The following is a 17,732-nucleotide window of genomic DNA, read 5'->3' as shown; positions in this document are numbered from 1 at the left end:
AGGGAGCTCGTTCCAGAGCCAGGGTGCCACAGCAGAAAAAGCCCTTTATTTATTAAATAATATTGAATAAATAAAAAAATTATTAATGCAATTAATAATAATCATCTTTCTATACCATCCCACAGCTGAAACTCTCTGGATGGTTTACAAAGGATACCAGAAGGAAGCAACCGCTTGAAAGAACAAGCTATTTCTCCCCACCCTAATGAGTGTTTATTAGGGATGTCAGAGGATTCCGCCACGGATCTCAGTGAGGCTGAATGCCAGTGCCTTCGGCGCCCTGAAATCCATGGCGGAATGAAGCCCCCCGCCCCACCATCCCACGAAAGTCGTGCGAAACGGAGCACTTACCTGGTGCCGCTCACGCAGCTTTGTGAATGGCAGCTGCATCTGCGGCTGTCATTCGCTTCCCCATTTTTGCTGTGATAGGCTACATAAATACTTATCTAGCCTATCTAGCCAATTGTGTCCCTGCGGAGGCTGTGATAGGCTACGTAAATATTTACGTAGCCTATCACGGCAAAAAACCAGGAACACAAATGGCGGCCGCCATAGCCGCTGCCATTTGCGTCTGCAGGCTCCGCACGCCTGCAAATGCACCCGGCTGGTGGCCCCGCGGAGTTGCTGCGGAGCAGAGCCGGCTGGATTAGGATTTTGGGGGGAGGTGGGGAGCGTCTCCCCCCCACCACTAATCATCCCTTTGAAAAGGTAAGTGACTTTCGCACATCCCTAGCATTTACTGAGAAGAGCAAGCAACAGTTCGGGTCCTAGGCAGAAGCAAGCCATTTCTCTCCCCCCACCCCCTTCCACATTTAAACAGAAACCAAACCATGTTTGCTCAGAAGTAAGCCAAAGCAAAACAGAGCGCCTACCAGTTTCAAATAAGCATTAAAATATTGCAAGGCACACACAAAAAGGAAACCGCATTGTGAGGCACATGCAAAGCAGAGGATTCCATGAATCCAGAAGAAAGACAGGATCGGCTCCTTCCACCCCCACCCCGCCTTGTCACGATCACAGTGGTCAAAGCAGCGGTACCTTCGGTTGCAACCTCTCCCCCTCGACCAGGAATTCTGCACATCCTTTGGACACCACAGCCAGACCATGCACCAGTCTCCGGCATGCATTCTGCCCAATGCTGAATGTGTAGCACCTGTAGCAGGAAAGAACACAGGACTAGGTGCACATCCTACCAGTGGGCACAACAATGGTGGGAAAAGAAGGGGCGACCCACTCCTTCCCCCACTATGGAAAGTTCCGCCAAGCTAGAATTCAGAATGGGTAAGATGAAGGCTGCCGTCCTCTCCACACTTACGAGACAACGAATCCCACTGAGATCAAGGGGACGAGACCTGCTTCCAAGTAAACATGTATGTATGTATGTATGTATGTATGTGTGTGTGTGTTTATTTAATATCCCACCTGAATGCTACAGGTGAGATCAGGTCACCCATTGCTGGGAAGACAAGGGGAAGCAGGGCTGGGTGATCTGGGCCGCATTGCCAGCGGTCGAGGGATGAAGATGAAAATTCATGGAGGATAAGGCTGTCGGTGGTTGTATCGGTCGGTGTAAGGCAGCGACTTGCCGTTATATTATACCGATCTGGCCATAGGCCAGAGGAATGGATCTTACCCCTCAGTGAAACTGCACACGTTCTTACAAAGGAATATTAAGCATAACAAATGCTGCCAGGAAAATGCCAGGATCTCTGTGTTAGTCTTATCCTCCTCGAAAATGGTTTTGCTATTTATTACCTCCAGGACCAGAGGTGGCATGCCTCAGAATGCCCGTCACTGGGTAACAATGGCAGGAGAAGGCTGTGGCACTCATGTCCTGCTTCTTGTGGGCTTCCCAGAGATCTCTGCTTGGTCACTATGGGAAACTGGATGGTGGCCTATGTAGGTCTTTGGTCTGATCTAGCAACGCTGTTCTGATATTATGTTGTGATGTTTCACTTTGCAAATCTCCCTCCTTATTCGAGGGAGGTCCTATTGCTAAGACCTCTACCAGTAGCAGTTTTACTTCTGTTCCTAGCTGTCCCGCCTCCAGGTGCCTCCACCGAGGGAGGCTTGGAGCGTGGCAACAAGGGAGAGGGCCTTCTTGGTGGCAGCCCCCCAATTATGGCATGACCTCCCCAGCGAGGCCCACCTGGCACCAACACTGTTATTGTTTCGGCACCAGGTGAAGACCTTCCTCTATTCCCAGGCATTTGGCAGCATATGATAGGTTTTTAATCGGGACATGGGATATGGTTTGGATATGTGAGTGTGTATGTGTGTCTGCTCTGTTTATATGCTTGTAGCTAAACTGTTTTTATATTATGCACAATACTGTATTTTTAAAGTTTTTAATCAGCCCCGGATTAAGGCTGTAAACCGCCCAAGCAGCTTTGGCTTCATGGTATAGAACCATAATAAATGCAATGAAATGAATGAAACGTCCAGGCCAAACAACATTTTTGACATTTCTGTATTTGCTTTGTTTGCAATGTCACATCACTGGAGTAGTCATTCTCCTCTCTGCCTCCTGCAAGGGCTGCCACCTGCTCTTTTACATCCCCCCCTCCCCCTGCAGTACTATACATGTACGGGGCATAAATGACACAAAAATATCCAAGAGTGTAGGAGTTAAATTCAAGGGCCGTTGGACTTTGCGATGCCCAAAAGCTGAATAAGCAGCCTAAAAAGGCAAACTGGTCCTGTAGTAATCTGTGTTTGCATTCAGTTTGGCACAAAGGTCACGAGTCCCAGAGGGGGGAGAAGTGGGAAGCTGTTGTAAAAGCAAGGCAGCGGGAAAGAACAACTGGAACAGAACATGGCATATTAAATAACAAAGGGCAAGAGAATACAGCTCCCAAGATATACACTCATATTTCAGAAAGATGCTGGCACAGCCCCCTGGCTTGGGGGATGGGAGAGAGGTGGTTGGAGAATTCAGATTGGTTCAGAAATTATGTCCAAGTTTGCGGAGGAGCTTGCACGACTGATTGACAGGCCGATCTGTCATGCATTTGGAGGGGGGATGGCGTTCACCCATCGCTATACCAAATCATCTTGTGAAAGACGACCGTCTTTGCCATCTTTTAAGTCTTAAAATTTAAGAGGTCATTGAAGGCTGGCTCCAATGACTGGCTCTGCTCTCTGGGGGCATATTTCCAGATCTGTGGTGCCATGACAGAAAAGGCCCTGCCCCTCTGGTCCTAGCTGTGCTCTTGCCCCATGTCCTTTGAGTCTTGTCTACCTGTCCTGGTGGCTGACCTCCTGCTCATCTGATCCTCGCTCTACCCACAGCCTAACTGGACCCCAGCTGCAGCCCATCTTGGAACTGGCCATCTTCCACCTTTTGGTGCTGGGTGGCTGGGATGGGGTTAAACCAAGAATTCTTCTCCAGCTTGGATTTTGGAGCATTGCAGTGCTTCCTTCTTCTCTGAGGCAAATCTTGTGTTCTGCCAGAGCTCATATCAAAATCCTGGACTCAGAAAGTCTTCCTGGCATCTCCCGTTGAGAGCGGTGTGATGTTTTAAGATTGTGTTGGTTTTTATTATCATTTTGCTATTCTACATACTAATAGCAAACTCAGTTCTCTGTGTGTGGATTCTTATGTAGCCAAAATGGCACCATCCATGCACAAGAAGGAGGTATTGGCTAGGGATGTGTGAAAAATTAACTCTGCCCATTTTTGTTTGTTTTTTGTACAAATTTATCCAGTTCACACCTCCAGGACCTGAACGCAATTTGCAGTAGGAAAACCGTACATTTCTGAGCTTATGATGCATTCTGTAAAGCAAAAAAGATGCTCTTGACAACATACTCACATTTTAAAAATGTACACAAAAATGTATACATTACAAAAAATGTGTACAAATTTCCATTTTTTTAATTGAATGCTTGTGCGGATATGGGACGGAACAAACTTGACTTCAAAAGCACAACAATCTTGATGAGACCGAGATTGACAGATCTGTCCATCCCTAGTATCAGCAGGCTTGGGAGAACCTCACGGTTTGCAGAGGAACAAAAAAGTTAGGAAAAAAAACAGCCCGGAAAGGACTGAGCACGGTCAATGGCATGGACTGCTGGCTGATCGTTGAGTAAAAAAATAAACAAACAGAAAACCAGGGAGGGTGTGTGTAATGGAGTATCCTGGAAGAGGGCATGGCTGGCTAACTGGAATCCTGAACAGGAGCACTCCACACTGCAGCATTTTGGTTGCCTTTGTAAATTAATGTTCATCATAAAATTGACCTTCTTTGTAGGTGAAATCAGTTGCTTCATGCCATATTCTCCATGAATGAGGAGAACCACTAGCCCCTCTGAAAACCCCTAATGAAAACCCTTTTAGCTTTCCTCAACATCCCTGATACTCCTGCCCTTTCAGGGGCTCCAGCAATTAGGGATGTGCGATCAGCAAAAAACAAGCTTGCCAAAGTACTCCAAATTCCATCTCAAAGCTCATTCTGACTCGAGTCTGTATCAGATTGCAAGTTCTGCTTTTTTCTTTCCACATGAAAATCCATGCATATTTCCCCAAATGTACGCATCAATTGCGTGCATCTTCAAAACGCATGCATTCTTCTCCCATTGATTAAATCGTATTTGTGCACATTTTTCAAAAGTACGCATTTTTGCATGCGCATTTTTCAAATTTGCGCATGTTGTCGGATGCATTTGGGGGGGTCCACAAATCCCGTTGCAAGCTCGGAAATGTACATTGCAAACTGTAGACTTTGACCACAGATTCGGTCCTTGGTCCATCTGAAATTATCTGAAATGAATATCTCATATATCTCTGCTAGCAGTACATGAGAAATGGTCAAGGGATCTTCTACCTGGTGGAGAATGAGTGATTCCGTACAAGCTCTAGAACTTTCCCGGTGTTGCTAACGGCACCATCGGTCAGCAGGAAAAGTAGCCGTGGGTGGCCTCGGTGGATTGGTTGCCGGATGATCCATTTCAAAGGTGATAAGACATTGGTACCACCCATGTCAGACCGGATCTTCTTGATACTCTCACATGCAATGGCCAAATTCTCCTGTAGAAGGAGCACAAAAGTCACTTGTTTAATTGGCTGCATTCACATGGGAATTCACACGAGAACCACCCCACCCCGGATGCTTCGCCCTCCAGCACATGGAAGGCAGTGGGACCAATGATGGGGGTGCAGTTGAGGGGGAGGAGCAAGCGAGCACGTCCCCACTCTCCCCTCATGCTTGATAGGAACACATGACAATTTTGTTCAAGTCTGCATTTGAAGTGAACAGAGCTGATTGGAATTCCTGAACTGGTACATGGATTCAGGACATAGTAATCCTTCAGTTTTCGCACGTCTCCGAATTTTGCAGTGCATTCTTAGCTCAGAAAATGTACCAAGATGCAAATTTTAGGGAAATACACACTTAAAATGTGTGTTTTCATATAAAATGCAAGTAAAACATGCGTATTTTAGGATAAAATGCATGCAGAAATAGTGTGTGTGTGTGTGTGTGTTTAAAAAAATCAGATTGATATGGAAATGGAACGGAACCCACTTGTGAATGGAAACATGTGGAACTGATGCCATCTGGATAGAGACTCATCCATCCACCCCTGGCGAGTAGAAGAATGCTTGAATAGCCTACGGTCACCACAAAGTCAGTTCCTGATATGTTGCCATCCCCAAATAAAGAGCTTTTAAGCAGGTTCCAAAATGCTTTCCCTCACCTCACAGTAGGTCTGGCTGGAAGGAAACAAGGCCTTAAAGGTTGACCCAAACCCAATGATGTTGAAGAGACATGTTGGCATAAGACTTTTCAGAATGACCAACAGGGCATCCTACAGAGAGGACAGAAAGATTCAGCATGTCAGGACTTGCTTGTTTGGTAAGATGCATCATAAGATGGTCTCCACTTCCTTGAGAGGTGAAAACATCTAAGGGCATAACAAGTTTAGATTCCTTTGGGATAAAGAAGACTTACCATGACAATTTCCAGAGGGGGTGCCATGTTAGTCTGTTACAGCAAAGACAAAAATGAGCCTTGGGTATGGTTGAGCCAGAATTCAATACCCGCCTCCCCCAACACACACAAACTTTGCCACCCTGCTTTCAGGCAGCAAAGTTGCAGGGCATTTTGAAAATCTGGGAAGAGATGAACAGCGGTGAAGCATCTCTCCCACTTACTATTGACAATATCCACACACCCTACTGCTTCTGATGTTTCCTGCCCCAAAGATGCCAGAGAAAGTATTTCCTCTTCCTGCATCACTCAGAGTTGGCTTCGTGATAAAGTATGTGGCATCATCACAAAGCCAAATAAGAGTAAAAGTGGGAGCATGAAGTAATGCTTCTTGCCCTCACTCTGGCATCTTTTTGGTAGGAAACATTGAAGAAAATGGTACCCAGCAGTCAACACTGAAAACATGAGTGGAAAGCACAGTTTCGTTAAACCTTTCACCCTGCTCCCAACCCAGAAAAGAAAAGGCACTCCACAGAACCTTTGGGCCACTTCTAATTTTTAATTTTGTCTTAAGTTACCACAAGACTCGTTTTTTGCTTTGTGGGAAAAAAAAATCGGCTTTATTTAGGGATGTTAGAGAATTCTGCCACAGATCCCAGGGGGGCCAAATTCCAGTGAATTTGGCCCCCTGGAATCCGTGGCGGAACGGAGCAACCTGCCCCACCACCCCGCGAAAGCCCCGCGAAACAGAGCCTACCTGGCTGCGCCTCGGCAGCGGCTTCGGCTCTGACGGCAGCTCCGGCTGCTGCCGGGCTGCTCAGGGCGCAAATGGCGTCCTGAGTAGGGGATGCCATTTGTGTCCCTATGGTAGCCCGTGATAGACTACATAAATATTTACGTAGCCTATCATGGGCTACCATAGGGACGCAAATGGCATCCCCTACTCAGGACACCATTTGCGTCTGCAGCAGCCCAGCAGTGGCTGGAGGCCCCGCTGTGGGTTGGCCCAGCCGGCAGCTCCACGGCCTGGCTGTGGAGTGGAGCCAACCGGGCAGGATTCTGGGGGGGAAGGAACGAATCGCCTCCCCCGCTGTCGAGGATTTCGGGGGGAAGGACGGAGCGCCTCCCCCCCACCGCGGATGACCCTGGACGAAACCAGGTAAGTGTTTCGTACATCCCTAGCTTTTATTTGCAACTCTGCAAGCAGAGCAAACCCAAAACTCTGGTTTCATTGTTTCTCCCCAAGGAAACAAATCTTCTTTCTCATCATTACTACCACTTGTTTGCTTGACAGGCAGAGAATGCCAAAAAGCCAAAAGAAAATGGGTAGACAAAAAGGATGCTTTACTCGAGGAAAGAAAACAGTTCCAACACAATTCAGACCTCGTGCAGGTCCCTCTTCCGGGAAATCTAAAAAAAAACAATATTCAGCATTTGGTTGGTGGTCTGAAACACACTGGAACCATTTTCTTTCATTGAATAAAGCATGCTTTCTGTCTACCCCTTTGCTTTTTGATTTGGGGCATTCCCGATTGGGTTCCCCCTTTCTGTTGGCTTTTGACAGGCAGAGAGCCAGTAGGCCATGGCATCTGCTCCTCCTCTGTTGTCTGGGCATGTTCACCTGAGAAACAGGTGAACAAGTTGGCTGCAATGGTGAACAGGAGGAGCAAGTCCAGAGGGGTCTTGTCAGTGGGACCCTGTTGGGGTGTGGGCCCTCGACAAATGCCTGGGCATGCCTACCCTTGATACAATGGCTGCACCATTGAGAAACACACTTCAGCCTACAATGCTTCACCTTAGCCAATTCCTCTCTCTCTCTCTCTCTCTCTCTCACACACACACACACACACATTACCCACCTGTCTCTCACAGACAATCTGCCAGAACTCTTGCCAGACCCCAACCCTTACTGGTGGATGGCCCATTGAAAGCCATCCACAGTCAGAGAAAAGGACATTAACATTCTTTTCTCGAACCCTGGAGTCTAATCAGGCTAAACTGAAGCGACAGATCATCGGACGCCAGACTCCCAACAATGTTCCCCTCTGTCAAATGAGTTCAGTTCCCTGTAGCCTCCAGCTCTTTCAGGAAATGAGGATAAACAGACAGACCAGCAAGAAAGATTAAAAATTAAACACATACATGGTGAGTCATCGTCGGCTATTTACACGTTTACAAAGGAATGCTTTCCCCAGCACCAATATGTGTCTGTCTCCCTCTGAATTTAAGAAAAAAAACCCTTTTGTGATTTGCGTTCAGAGAATTGGCTTTGGCAACACACAGAGACAACGATTTCCTCTTTACCCAAAACCTTTATCCCACCCACATACAAACTTGTTTATATGAAGATAATAGTCCCTTCAGATTCCTGATTTCTATCGTGTTGCTTCCGAATACTTAAAAAAGAAAAAATCTTCGCAGGTATAGTGTTTTGTAAAGTTGCTTATTTCTAGCACAGCCACAATGTTTCGTTGATAGCTCAGTCAGTGACAAGACCTATGTGGAGCCGCCAGGGACTTTTGCACGCAATGCATGCTACTCAACCATTCAACTGCAGCTCCTCCAAAACTAACCGTTCCTTCCGAGCTTAAAAGTGAGGCATCACTGTCAAGGTTCCCCTTATGACCTGGACCCCCTGAGCAACCGCTTAAGGATCGCTTGCCTCCTTTAAGAGTCCCACCTTCCTTGTTTTAAACTTCCACTTCCCAGTAACGGGGGGTTTAGGCTGCAGACGCGGGGTGAGTGCTGTAAGGAAGTTGTTAATGCGAAGCTATGATCCTTAAGCGTTATATCAACACCGTGCTCATTTAATGATCTTTGATTTACGGAAGTAATTAACGCGGCCGGGGGGTATGAAAAAGAGACAGAGACAAAGAGAGGGAGAGGGAGAGGGGGAGGGGGAGAGAGAGAGAGAGAGAGAGAGAGAGAAGGTGAGTGATTTTTGTCAAGACACAGGAGGAAACCTCCCAGGATTTTATCGAAGGGGAAAGGATCTTAAGCTGTATTTCTTTAATGTTTGGTGCTGATTGGAGTCAGGTGCCTCAAGTATTCACAGGTTTAAGTCTCCTAAAGGTTCTGAAGCGCTTTGCCAACTGTAAGGGAGTAGTTAAAGAGGAGCCTCGCTCCATCACAGCATTGGGAGCTTTAACGGAGGGAGAAGGATCTACAGCTGTGTTTCCATAATGTTTGGTGCTTTAAGGGAGTAATTAATGCAGGGGGGGAGAAGGAGAGTGCTTTTGTCGAGACATAGGAGGAAACCTCCCAGGATTGTATAGAAGGAGAAGGGGGGAGAGCCTGGATGGCGGGGAGAGCCTCTCTTATTGCTTGAGCAGCCCCTGCCTGTCAGATGATGTTCATGCCAACCTCCCCCCCGAAGTATGTTCTGTGAAGCGACTTATGGTGGTGCGATGCACTCACTCGTAGACCCCTGCATGGACCAAAGCACACCAAAGCCGATTCCTAGGAAAATCCAGATGATTCTCCATTCGCTTCTCCTTCCGCTGTCATGGAGAAACCTCCTAGGAGGGGGCAACTTTGGAAGGTTGGGGTGTGTGTATGTGTGCATTGGACAACCAGAACCTTCCAGAGGGCACACCCCTCCCCGGCAGCAACTGGAAGTGGCCATGCTGCAACCGTGGCTGCATGGCTGCACTCCCAGCAGAATTGCACTTCCCCCGTGCCAAATAGCTGTCTGGTGGGCTGGGCGGAGAGCGCAATTCTGCAGAGAAACAGGGCACATGCTCCCGAGACACCTTGGTTCCCAGCAGAATCACTGGGAATCTAGCGATGCAGCTGCAAGTGGGGTCCTGACATGGAGGCAGGGGACCCAGTGAGGGCTGCAAAAAATCCCCCCGGGGACCACATGCAAAGCATGTAGGTTCCAGCGGGTCCCAAGACACCAGAGCCAGTTCCACTTTGTGAGGGATCTTCAAGCAATTTGGCCTGGGGGGGGGACCCATTGACTATCTGGAGGTGGCACATCCAGTGAGGTGTGGAAAGAACACGGCACAAATACTAAGGAATTGACCCAGAATCCTTTTCTGATTCTGGGACTCTGGGACTCGCTCTCTGCTGAGGAATGAGTGGATTTTCACGGTTCTGTTCTTTTACAGTTCCTCTGCTTTGCTCTGCTGTGCATTCCACTCCACCAGGAATGTGAGTGGGATGGAAGCTTTGCATTCCACTCCTCCTGAGGACATTCCGCTCCATTTGCAAGGTGTCAGTGTGGAAACTGAGCTGATAGAACTCCAGAGCAGTTCTGATTCTGAGGAGGATCAGCAATCCGTGGGAGAGGAGCCAGCTCATCCCTCACAGGCACAGCAGCTGGCAGAGATTCCTCCTGCCGGCATTCCTGAGATTGATAGTGATCCTAGCAGTGAGAAAGTGCAGGAACGGGGCTTGCTAGACGCTCGACGCAGACACAAAGAGTGACGAGCGATGGAGGGCGCGGAAAGGAGGCGTAGTGCCCATTTGGCGCGCAAGCAATGGCCGCCTCCCATGGACCCAAGGGAAAGAGGGAGGATCTCTCCTTAGCCCATAAGGTCAAGGTCTTCAAGTGACTCCTTCAAACGGGGATCAACTGCCTACTCGGCGCATAGGCCACTCTGCTGTTCCTTGCTTAGTCACTGGTGATTAGCATCTGAAAGAGTCATTAAGTTGTAAAAGGATTAAAGCCTTGAAAAGAATCCTTTCATCTGTGTCTTGAGTTGGCTATTGGAGTCCACTGAAAGAGGCCGCTAGGGTGCCTCCGTCCTGACACAAGGGCAGTGGAATGGAAAGAAGAGGGCAACAGCACCGTTTCCATCACAGAGAATGAGAGTCTCAGAGAAGGGAGATGCAACTCCGAGGAAGGTGGAAATGAGCATTTTTTTAGATAAGAACTTCATAAACATTTATGAAATTGAAAGAAATCGAGATGTTACAAAAGTGAATGTGGGAGAAAAGCAAAACCGACAGATTTGTCCATCCAGGCAGGGGGGCTTTGAATGGTTAGCTCTTAAAAGTCTGGGTTGAATCCCTCTGTATTGAAAATACAAATAAGGACCACAGTTGTAGAAACCAATAAGAAATTAACGAACAAGCACGCAACTGTGAAAGGGTGAAGTTATACTAATATAATATTGTAACAATATGGAAACACACACAATAACGTAGTGAGTGTTAATAATCTATTTAGAAATGGATTGTTGCTAGAACAATTAAATTATACATATGAAAACAATGTGAATACACTTGTACATATACTGGTAGATAACAGAAGCATCTGTATCACAGGCATATACAACATATTATATTAGTTTGTCGAGAGGATCTTAAGGTCCATTCAAAACGTCAGTGACCTATATAAACTTAACTCTCTTACAGTTGTGTGCTTGTTCATTAATTTCTTAACCCTATGTAATCAAGCTGGGTTGCAGTTAAACCTCAAAAAAACCAAGATTATGGCAACCAGCTTGATTGATAACTGGCAAACAGAGGGAGAAAATGTGGAGGCAGTGACAGACTTTGTCTTTCTAGGCGCAAAGATTACTGCAGACGCTGACTGCAGCCAGGAAATCAGAAGACGTTTACTTCTTGGGAGGAGAGCAATGACAAATTTTGATAAAATAGTTAAGAGCAGAGACATCACACTGACAACAAAGGTCCGCATAGTGAAAGCAATGGTATCCCCCGTGGTAACCAATGGCTGCGAGAGCTGGACCATAAGGAAGGCTGAGCGAAGGAAGATAGATGCTTTTGGACTGTGGTGCTGGAGGAAAATTCTGAGAGTGCCTTGGACTGCAAGAAGATCAAACCAGTCCATACTCCAGGAAATCAAGCCAGACTGCTGGCTTGAGGGCATGGTCTTAAAGGCAAAACTGAAGTACTTTGGCCACATCATGAGAAGACAGGACACCCTGGAGAAGATGCCGATGCTAGGGAAAGTGGAAGGCCAAAGGAAGAGGGGCCAACCAAGAGCAAGAAGGATGGATGATATTCTGGAGGTGACGGACTCGACCTTGGGGGAGCTGGGGGTGGCGACGGCCGACAGGAAGCTCTGGCATGGGCTGGTCCATGAAGTCACGAAGAGTGGGAAGCGACTGAACGAATAAACAACAAATGTATTCAGCCATGTTTGTGGTGCTGAGTTAGGGTTGCCATGTCTTTTTTTTCTGACAGGGTCCTCATCTTTAAAGTATTACTCTGGAGACTCGGCTAATTTGTTTAGAAGCAATGGAATAAAAAATGGCAAGTTAATGGATGCACAAAAAAAGTTGGAATGCTCTTAAGGAGTTCCTGATATTTACAAGGGAGTTCTCAATGGGTTTCACCTCTGCCTTTGTCAAGGAAAATCTCCCATGCACTGCTTACTCAAACACATAAATGGTTTTTTCCATCCACTGTGTGGCAAGAGGAGCAGGTAAATACTAAACACTATATGAGCAATTCCGTCCATTTTGACTCTGATCAGGGTACAAGAGCTATCAAGAGTGCAAGACAACATGAATGCACACTGACATGCCATTGCTTGGATGACACACCTGAATCTCTGAAGAATCACTCAGGAGGAGGCACTTAACTGAATGAAGGACAAGTAGGAGATGGCGTCTCCTTATTTTCGAATGAGGGATTAATGAAGTGGTGAGTCACCTCTTCGGAAGAGAGCAAACAGTAGGAACACTTCACATCAATGTTCTTTCTAGCTGCAGGAAGGGGGAAGACAAGGATGTGCTGACAACAGGGCATAACAGGGGGTTGGATGTGCAGACAACAGGGAGTTGGACTCGATGGTCTTATAGGCCCCTTCCAACCCTACCCTTCTATGATTCTATGATCCATAAGGGGATGTGCAAAACGTTTTGATTTATTCCTGTGGATATTTCTGCCGCCTGAAGTACAGACGTCATCATATGCCCAGGATACTTTGTTCTCCAAAAGTGAATGTGCACATTTTGAATATTGGTAAGTTTTGCAATGCCTGTATTATAGTTGCTTGATATCCCCCGGTTGTGCAACACCTGTGCAGTGGCTTGACTGCATTTCATTCCTCAAGCAACAACATAGACCTGGTTTGACTGTGCATCATTCCTAACTCAACAGCAGAAAGCTGGCTTAACTTCCACATTGTTCGTTCCCTGTTCAATGGCACAGACCTGGCTCAATTTGCACATCACCTCCCATTCAGCAACGCAGGCCTGGCATAAATGTATACAGCACAGAACTTAACTGGCCCATTATTCGCCATTCAACAGAGCAGACCCAGCTTAGCTGCAAATCACTCTCCATTCAGCAATGCAGACCTGAGCTGTCAGGGTTCACCTTGGGATATGGACCCCCTGAGCAACTCCTTAAGGCTCAATTGCCTCAATAAGAGTCCCACCTTCCTTCTTTTACCTCCCCTTTCCCAATAACATAGGGTTTAGGCTGTGGACGTCAGGTGACTGGCACTTCAGACACTTTGGTGTTAACCACAACAGTTTACTGGTAAATTAAAGCAAGCAAATTACAACTAAAGGTATTTACAGATTAGAGCTGAGTGATACAAATTAAGAGAAAATAAAGGTTGTAAAACACATGTTCCTCTACCCTAGCTGCACTTAGACTTCTCCAGGCTGCTTCTTTCTGCTCTGTCTTTGTGCTCTGATCTTCCCCACTCTCTGGTCTTCCTCTCTCGGGCGCTCTCTCTCTCTCTCTCTCTCTATATATATATATATATTCCCCTCCTTTCCCCAAACCAGAAGTTTCAACCCTGAAGAAATGAAAAGGAGGCCTTCAAGACGAGGCTGGACAGCCATCTGTCAGGGATGCTCTGACTTGGATTCCTGCATTGAGCAGGGGGTTGGACTCGATGGCCTTGTAGGCCCCTTCCAACCCTACTATTCTATGATTCTATGAAACCTAACTCAGGAAAATGAACCTTAACCGAGGAAATGAAACTACTCTCAGGGATACCCCATCCCAACACCCCCCACCCCGGGCCTCTAGGGCTGACCTTTTTCCCTTGCCTCTGTACGCCTCAAAAATTTCACATGGGCTAACAACGCATCACTCCTCATTCATGGAATCCTAAGCATTACAACACAGATCCAAAACACGGGTTGTTTGTTTGTTTGATTGATTGATTAGCCACCCATCTGGCCAGCTACCCGGGCACTCTAGGCAGCGTACAGTACAAATAACACACAATACAACATAATCAACTAAACAAAACAACATTGCCCCAAATGCCCACCTGGACAGCCAGGTTTTCAAAGCCCGGTGGAAGCTCATCAAAGAGGGGGCATGGCGGAGGTCACTAGTGAGGGAATTGAAAAGAGTGGGGGCCACCACAGAAAAGGCCCTCTCCCTAGTCCTCACCAGCCTAGGTGTCCTGGCTGATGGGACAGACAGAAGACCTTTCGAGGCCTTCTTGCTGAGCAGCCTGGTGCTGCTGGAGGCGCTCCTTAAGATAGGCTGGGCTGGAACCATATAGGGTTTTAAAGGTCAGTACCAACAGCTTGAATTGGGCCCGCAAAACAACTGGTAGCCGGTAACATGCACAATAGGCTCGACCCTGAAACAAACCTGGAAACACATTTTCATTCTTTATTAGCAGATCCCTCAGTACTATTCACAAAGCCTGCAACAGTGTTTGGGACACATACCCAGATATGCGAGTGTGGAGTTTTCACATGGGGATCCAAAAAACAATCAAGTAAATAAAACACTGATATTGATAGGACTAAAAATCGACCAATTTGACAAGCTTATTGATAAACTTGATTTGGATATGCACAAATTTGTCCATTCCTATCCTTGGGTAGATGCAAGGAAGGAAGGAAGGAAGGAAGGAAGGAAGGAATATCAGCAGCAAGAAAAGATCAGCCTAGCCCATACTAGATATAAATGCAGGTTTACAACTTAGCATTTTGTTCTGGCCTTATTAATGGAGGCTTCCTTCTAAGGGAATTGATCTTCTTCCTCTATCTTCTTCTTCACTCCCATTCTATGTCTTTTCTTTAGTTTGTAAGTGCGAAAGCAAGGCCTGTGCCTTATTGTTCTGAATGAGGTGTGCTGCCTTGTGAGCACAGTTTTGTCTGAAAAAAGCAGGATAACAATATAATAAAATAATAAAACCCATCAATAAAGGCATTTTAATAAAAGTAATCTCTCAAGGGGCCAATCTACATTGCACCCGCCATGGCAATGAATTTGGTGTCCTGTCGGGTTAAATGTTCTCGCATTAAAACATGATTATTCACACTCACCCATTTTCCCCGTTGCAGTGCTTCATCTAATGTGCAAGCTCAGTTCACACTCAAGCGCTGTGCTGTTTTCCTGCGCACGCTTGTCTGATCTCGGATGCTAAGCGGGGTCGGCCCCGGTCAGTAGTTGGATGGGCGACCGCCTGGGAATCAGGCTTCCTGCATTGAGCAGGGGGTTGTTGTATCCCCTCAAATGAGACTACGTTTTAGCCTCTCCTATCCCCCGCTCCGGATGTGTGTGTTTTTTCTAATTGAGACATGATCTTCGAAGCTTCGAAGTTGTGAAGTTGGGGGCTGCTGAGGAAGCTATGCGATCGGTAGCCGGAATAAGACATGGGGCCGTCGAGAACTGTAATTGGACAGGAGGGAAATACAAACACCGCCACATATGGACAGGCGGGGGAGGGGACTACGACTGGATATGGTAGCAAAGGCGGAAAATTGGAGCACATTAAGGGGAAATATCGGGATATTAGGGTATTGAAAGTGGGAGCACGGAAGTGGGAAATTCCGGTTCCAATTCGAGGCGGCTACTGCGTAGTGTGAAAGGCGGGCGGTGAAACCTCATCGGAAGCGAAAAAAGGCGGTAAGTGTAGATCTAGCCAAGGTTCCAGCAAGCAAAGTCACCATGAGAACAGAACCAGCCTGGAAAATCATGACATATATGCAGGAGCTCTGAGATTTTCAATTTACTTGGGGAAGCTCTGAAATCTGTGTGTGTGTGTGTGCTCAGATTTCTAGTTTGCTTTGCCTTCCTTTCTTATCTCTGAATAAATCCTGCCTTTCTCTGGTAGAGAAAGAAGCTTTGATTAGGCTTTTCATACCACAGTTGCCATCTTCCCCAAGTAAATTGAAAATCGGGTGTTTGTTGGGGAACCCCCCCCGCCCCCAAAAACAAAACAAAAGCCACCAAAAGGGAAAAGAAAGTAATAAACGGCTAAAATTGGGTGATTTAAAACTGAACTGGGTTTCAGTAACAGGGAAGTGTTTCAGGGTATGAGTCCAAAAAATAGCCCTGCTCAGGCAGAATTATCTTTGGGAATAGACAGAATGGTCAAGGGTGTGTGTGTGTGTGTGTAAAAATATACATATTGTTGTGCTTTCCGGCCCCAGTTCAAACAGGCCCAGTCTATGACATTTTCCTGTGCCACCACGGTCTAAGCTAGGGATGGGGGGAGGTTTTTTTTTCACTTGAGGGCTGCATTCCCTTGGGTTGGGATTACTGTTGTTATTATCATTATCATTATCTTTTATTATCAATATAATTCAAAGTCGGGAGTTAGTTGGTCATCCCTTTTTGACAGCCTTCCGGTTGACCGATTCTCATGAAAGATCCTTTGCTGGAAAGCTCTTGATATGCAGATTCCATGAATAACAACAGTTTTCATTGTAATTCAAATTCGGGAGTTCATTTGTGTCCATACAGCCAGTCACTTTCATTAAAATACCGAAACATGATAAGACAACTGTGAAGGTTTGAGGCCTACAGAGGCAAAGGGGGAAAAAGTCAGGCTTAGAGGCCTGGAGTGTTCTGTTGGGAGGGGGTATCCTTGAGAGGAGTCGCTTCATTTCCCCAGTTAAGTTTCAGTTTCATTTCCCCAGTTAAGTTTCATTTCTTCAGGTTTGGAACAGCACTTTCAGTTTTGAGGGAGAAAGACATATAAAAAGACCAAGAGAGCCAGTAAGAGCCGATTCAGGGAGACCAGAGCCTGAAGAGGGAGCAGGAAGAAGCAGCCTTGAGAAGTCTAAGTACAGCTAGGCTAAAAGAACTTGCATTTTGCAACTTTTATTTCTCTTAATGCCTTTTATATCACTCAGCTCTATTCAGTAAATACCTTTAGATGTAATTTGCTTGCTTTAATTTATCAGTAAACTGTTGTGATTAAACACTGTGCCTGGAGTCTCAGTCAGCCCATGTCTATAGCCTAAACCCCACAGTATTGGAAAGTGGATGGTAAAAGAAGGAAGCGGGGACTCTTGAGGAGGCAAGGGGTTGCTCAGGGGGTTCAGGTCATAAGGGGAACCTTGACAACAACTAAAACCTCAGAAGAACCATAACCAAATCAACTGATGCATAACAAGCCCATCATAAGCATTCAAATGCCTGGGAGTGGAGGAAAGTCTTGACCGGGCACCAAAAAGAATACAATGTTGCTGCCAAAGTAATCTGTCAGGGGCAGGTGATGGCCCTAGATGAGTCTGAAGGCAACAGTGAGCAGGTATTAACAAGAGACAATCCATTAAAATCAATTTGAAAAATGCCATCTCAAAACATTACATGCTTATTTGGAAACGAGTGGAAACACCATCATTATCCCTAACACCATTAACTTTTAAGAGTGTGGGAACAGAATCAACCCAGCGACATCCATAAACAAATAACACACGGAACAAATGAGGCCGCCTCATACTGAGTCAGACCATGGGTCTGTCTAGGCCAGTGCTGTCGACACTGACTGGCAGCAACGGCTCTCTAGGAGTTTCTCCTAGTCCTGCTTGCAGATGCCAGGATTGAACCTGGGACCGTCTGCATGCAAAGCAAGGGCTCTGCCACTGAGCTTACGGTCCCTCCCAA

At 46.5% G+C, this 17,732-nt stretch overlaps 1 protein-coding gene across 1 annotated transcript in view; it reads right to left on the bottom strand.

Annotated features, from left to right (window-relative positions):
* VWA5B1 (von Willebrand factor A domain containing 5B1) overlaps positions 1 to 17,732 on the bottom strand; it is a 102,343-nt gene that overhangs the window by 59,735 nt on the left and 24,876 nt on the right. Inside the window, exons 8-10 of the mRNA XM_084821892.1 lie at positions 5,701 to 5,811; positions 4,830 to 5,032; positions 1,039 to 1,153 (exon numbers count right to left, since the gene is read on the bottom strand). Coding sequence (XP_084678018.1) covers positions 1,039 to 1,153; positions 4,830 to 5,032; positions 5,701 to 5,811 — 429 coding nt within the window. The remainder of the gene's footprint in view (positions 1 to 1,038; positions 1,154 to 4,829; positions 5,033 to 5,700; positions 5,812 to 17,732) is intronic.

This window comes from Heloderma suspectum, chromosome 15, assembly GCF_057233095.1.
Source record: "Heloderma suspectum isolate Gila_16-S chromosome 15, 16-S_ref, whole genome shotgun sequence".
NCBI lineage: Eukaryota > Metazoa > Chordata > Lepidosauria > Squamata > Helodermatidae > Heloderma > Heloderma suspectum.
Note: the sequence above shows the minus strand (reverse complement) of the source record. Positions and strands in the feature narration are given on the sequence as shown.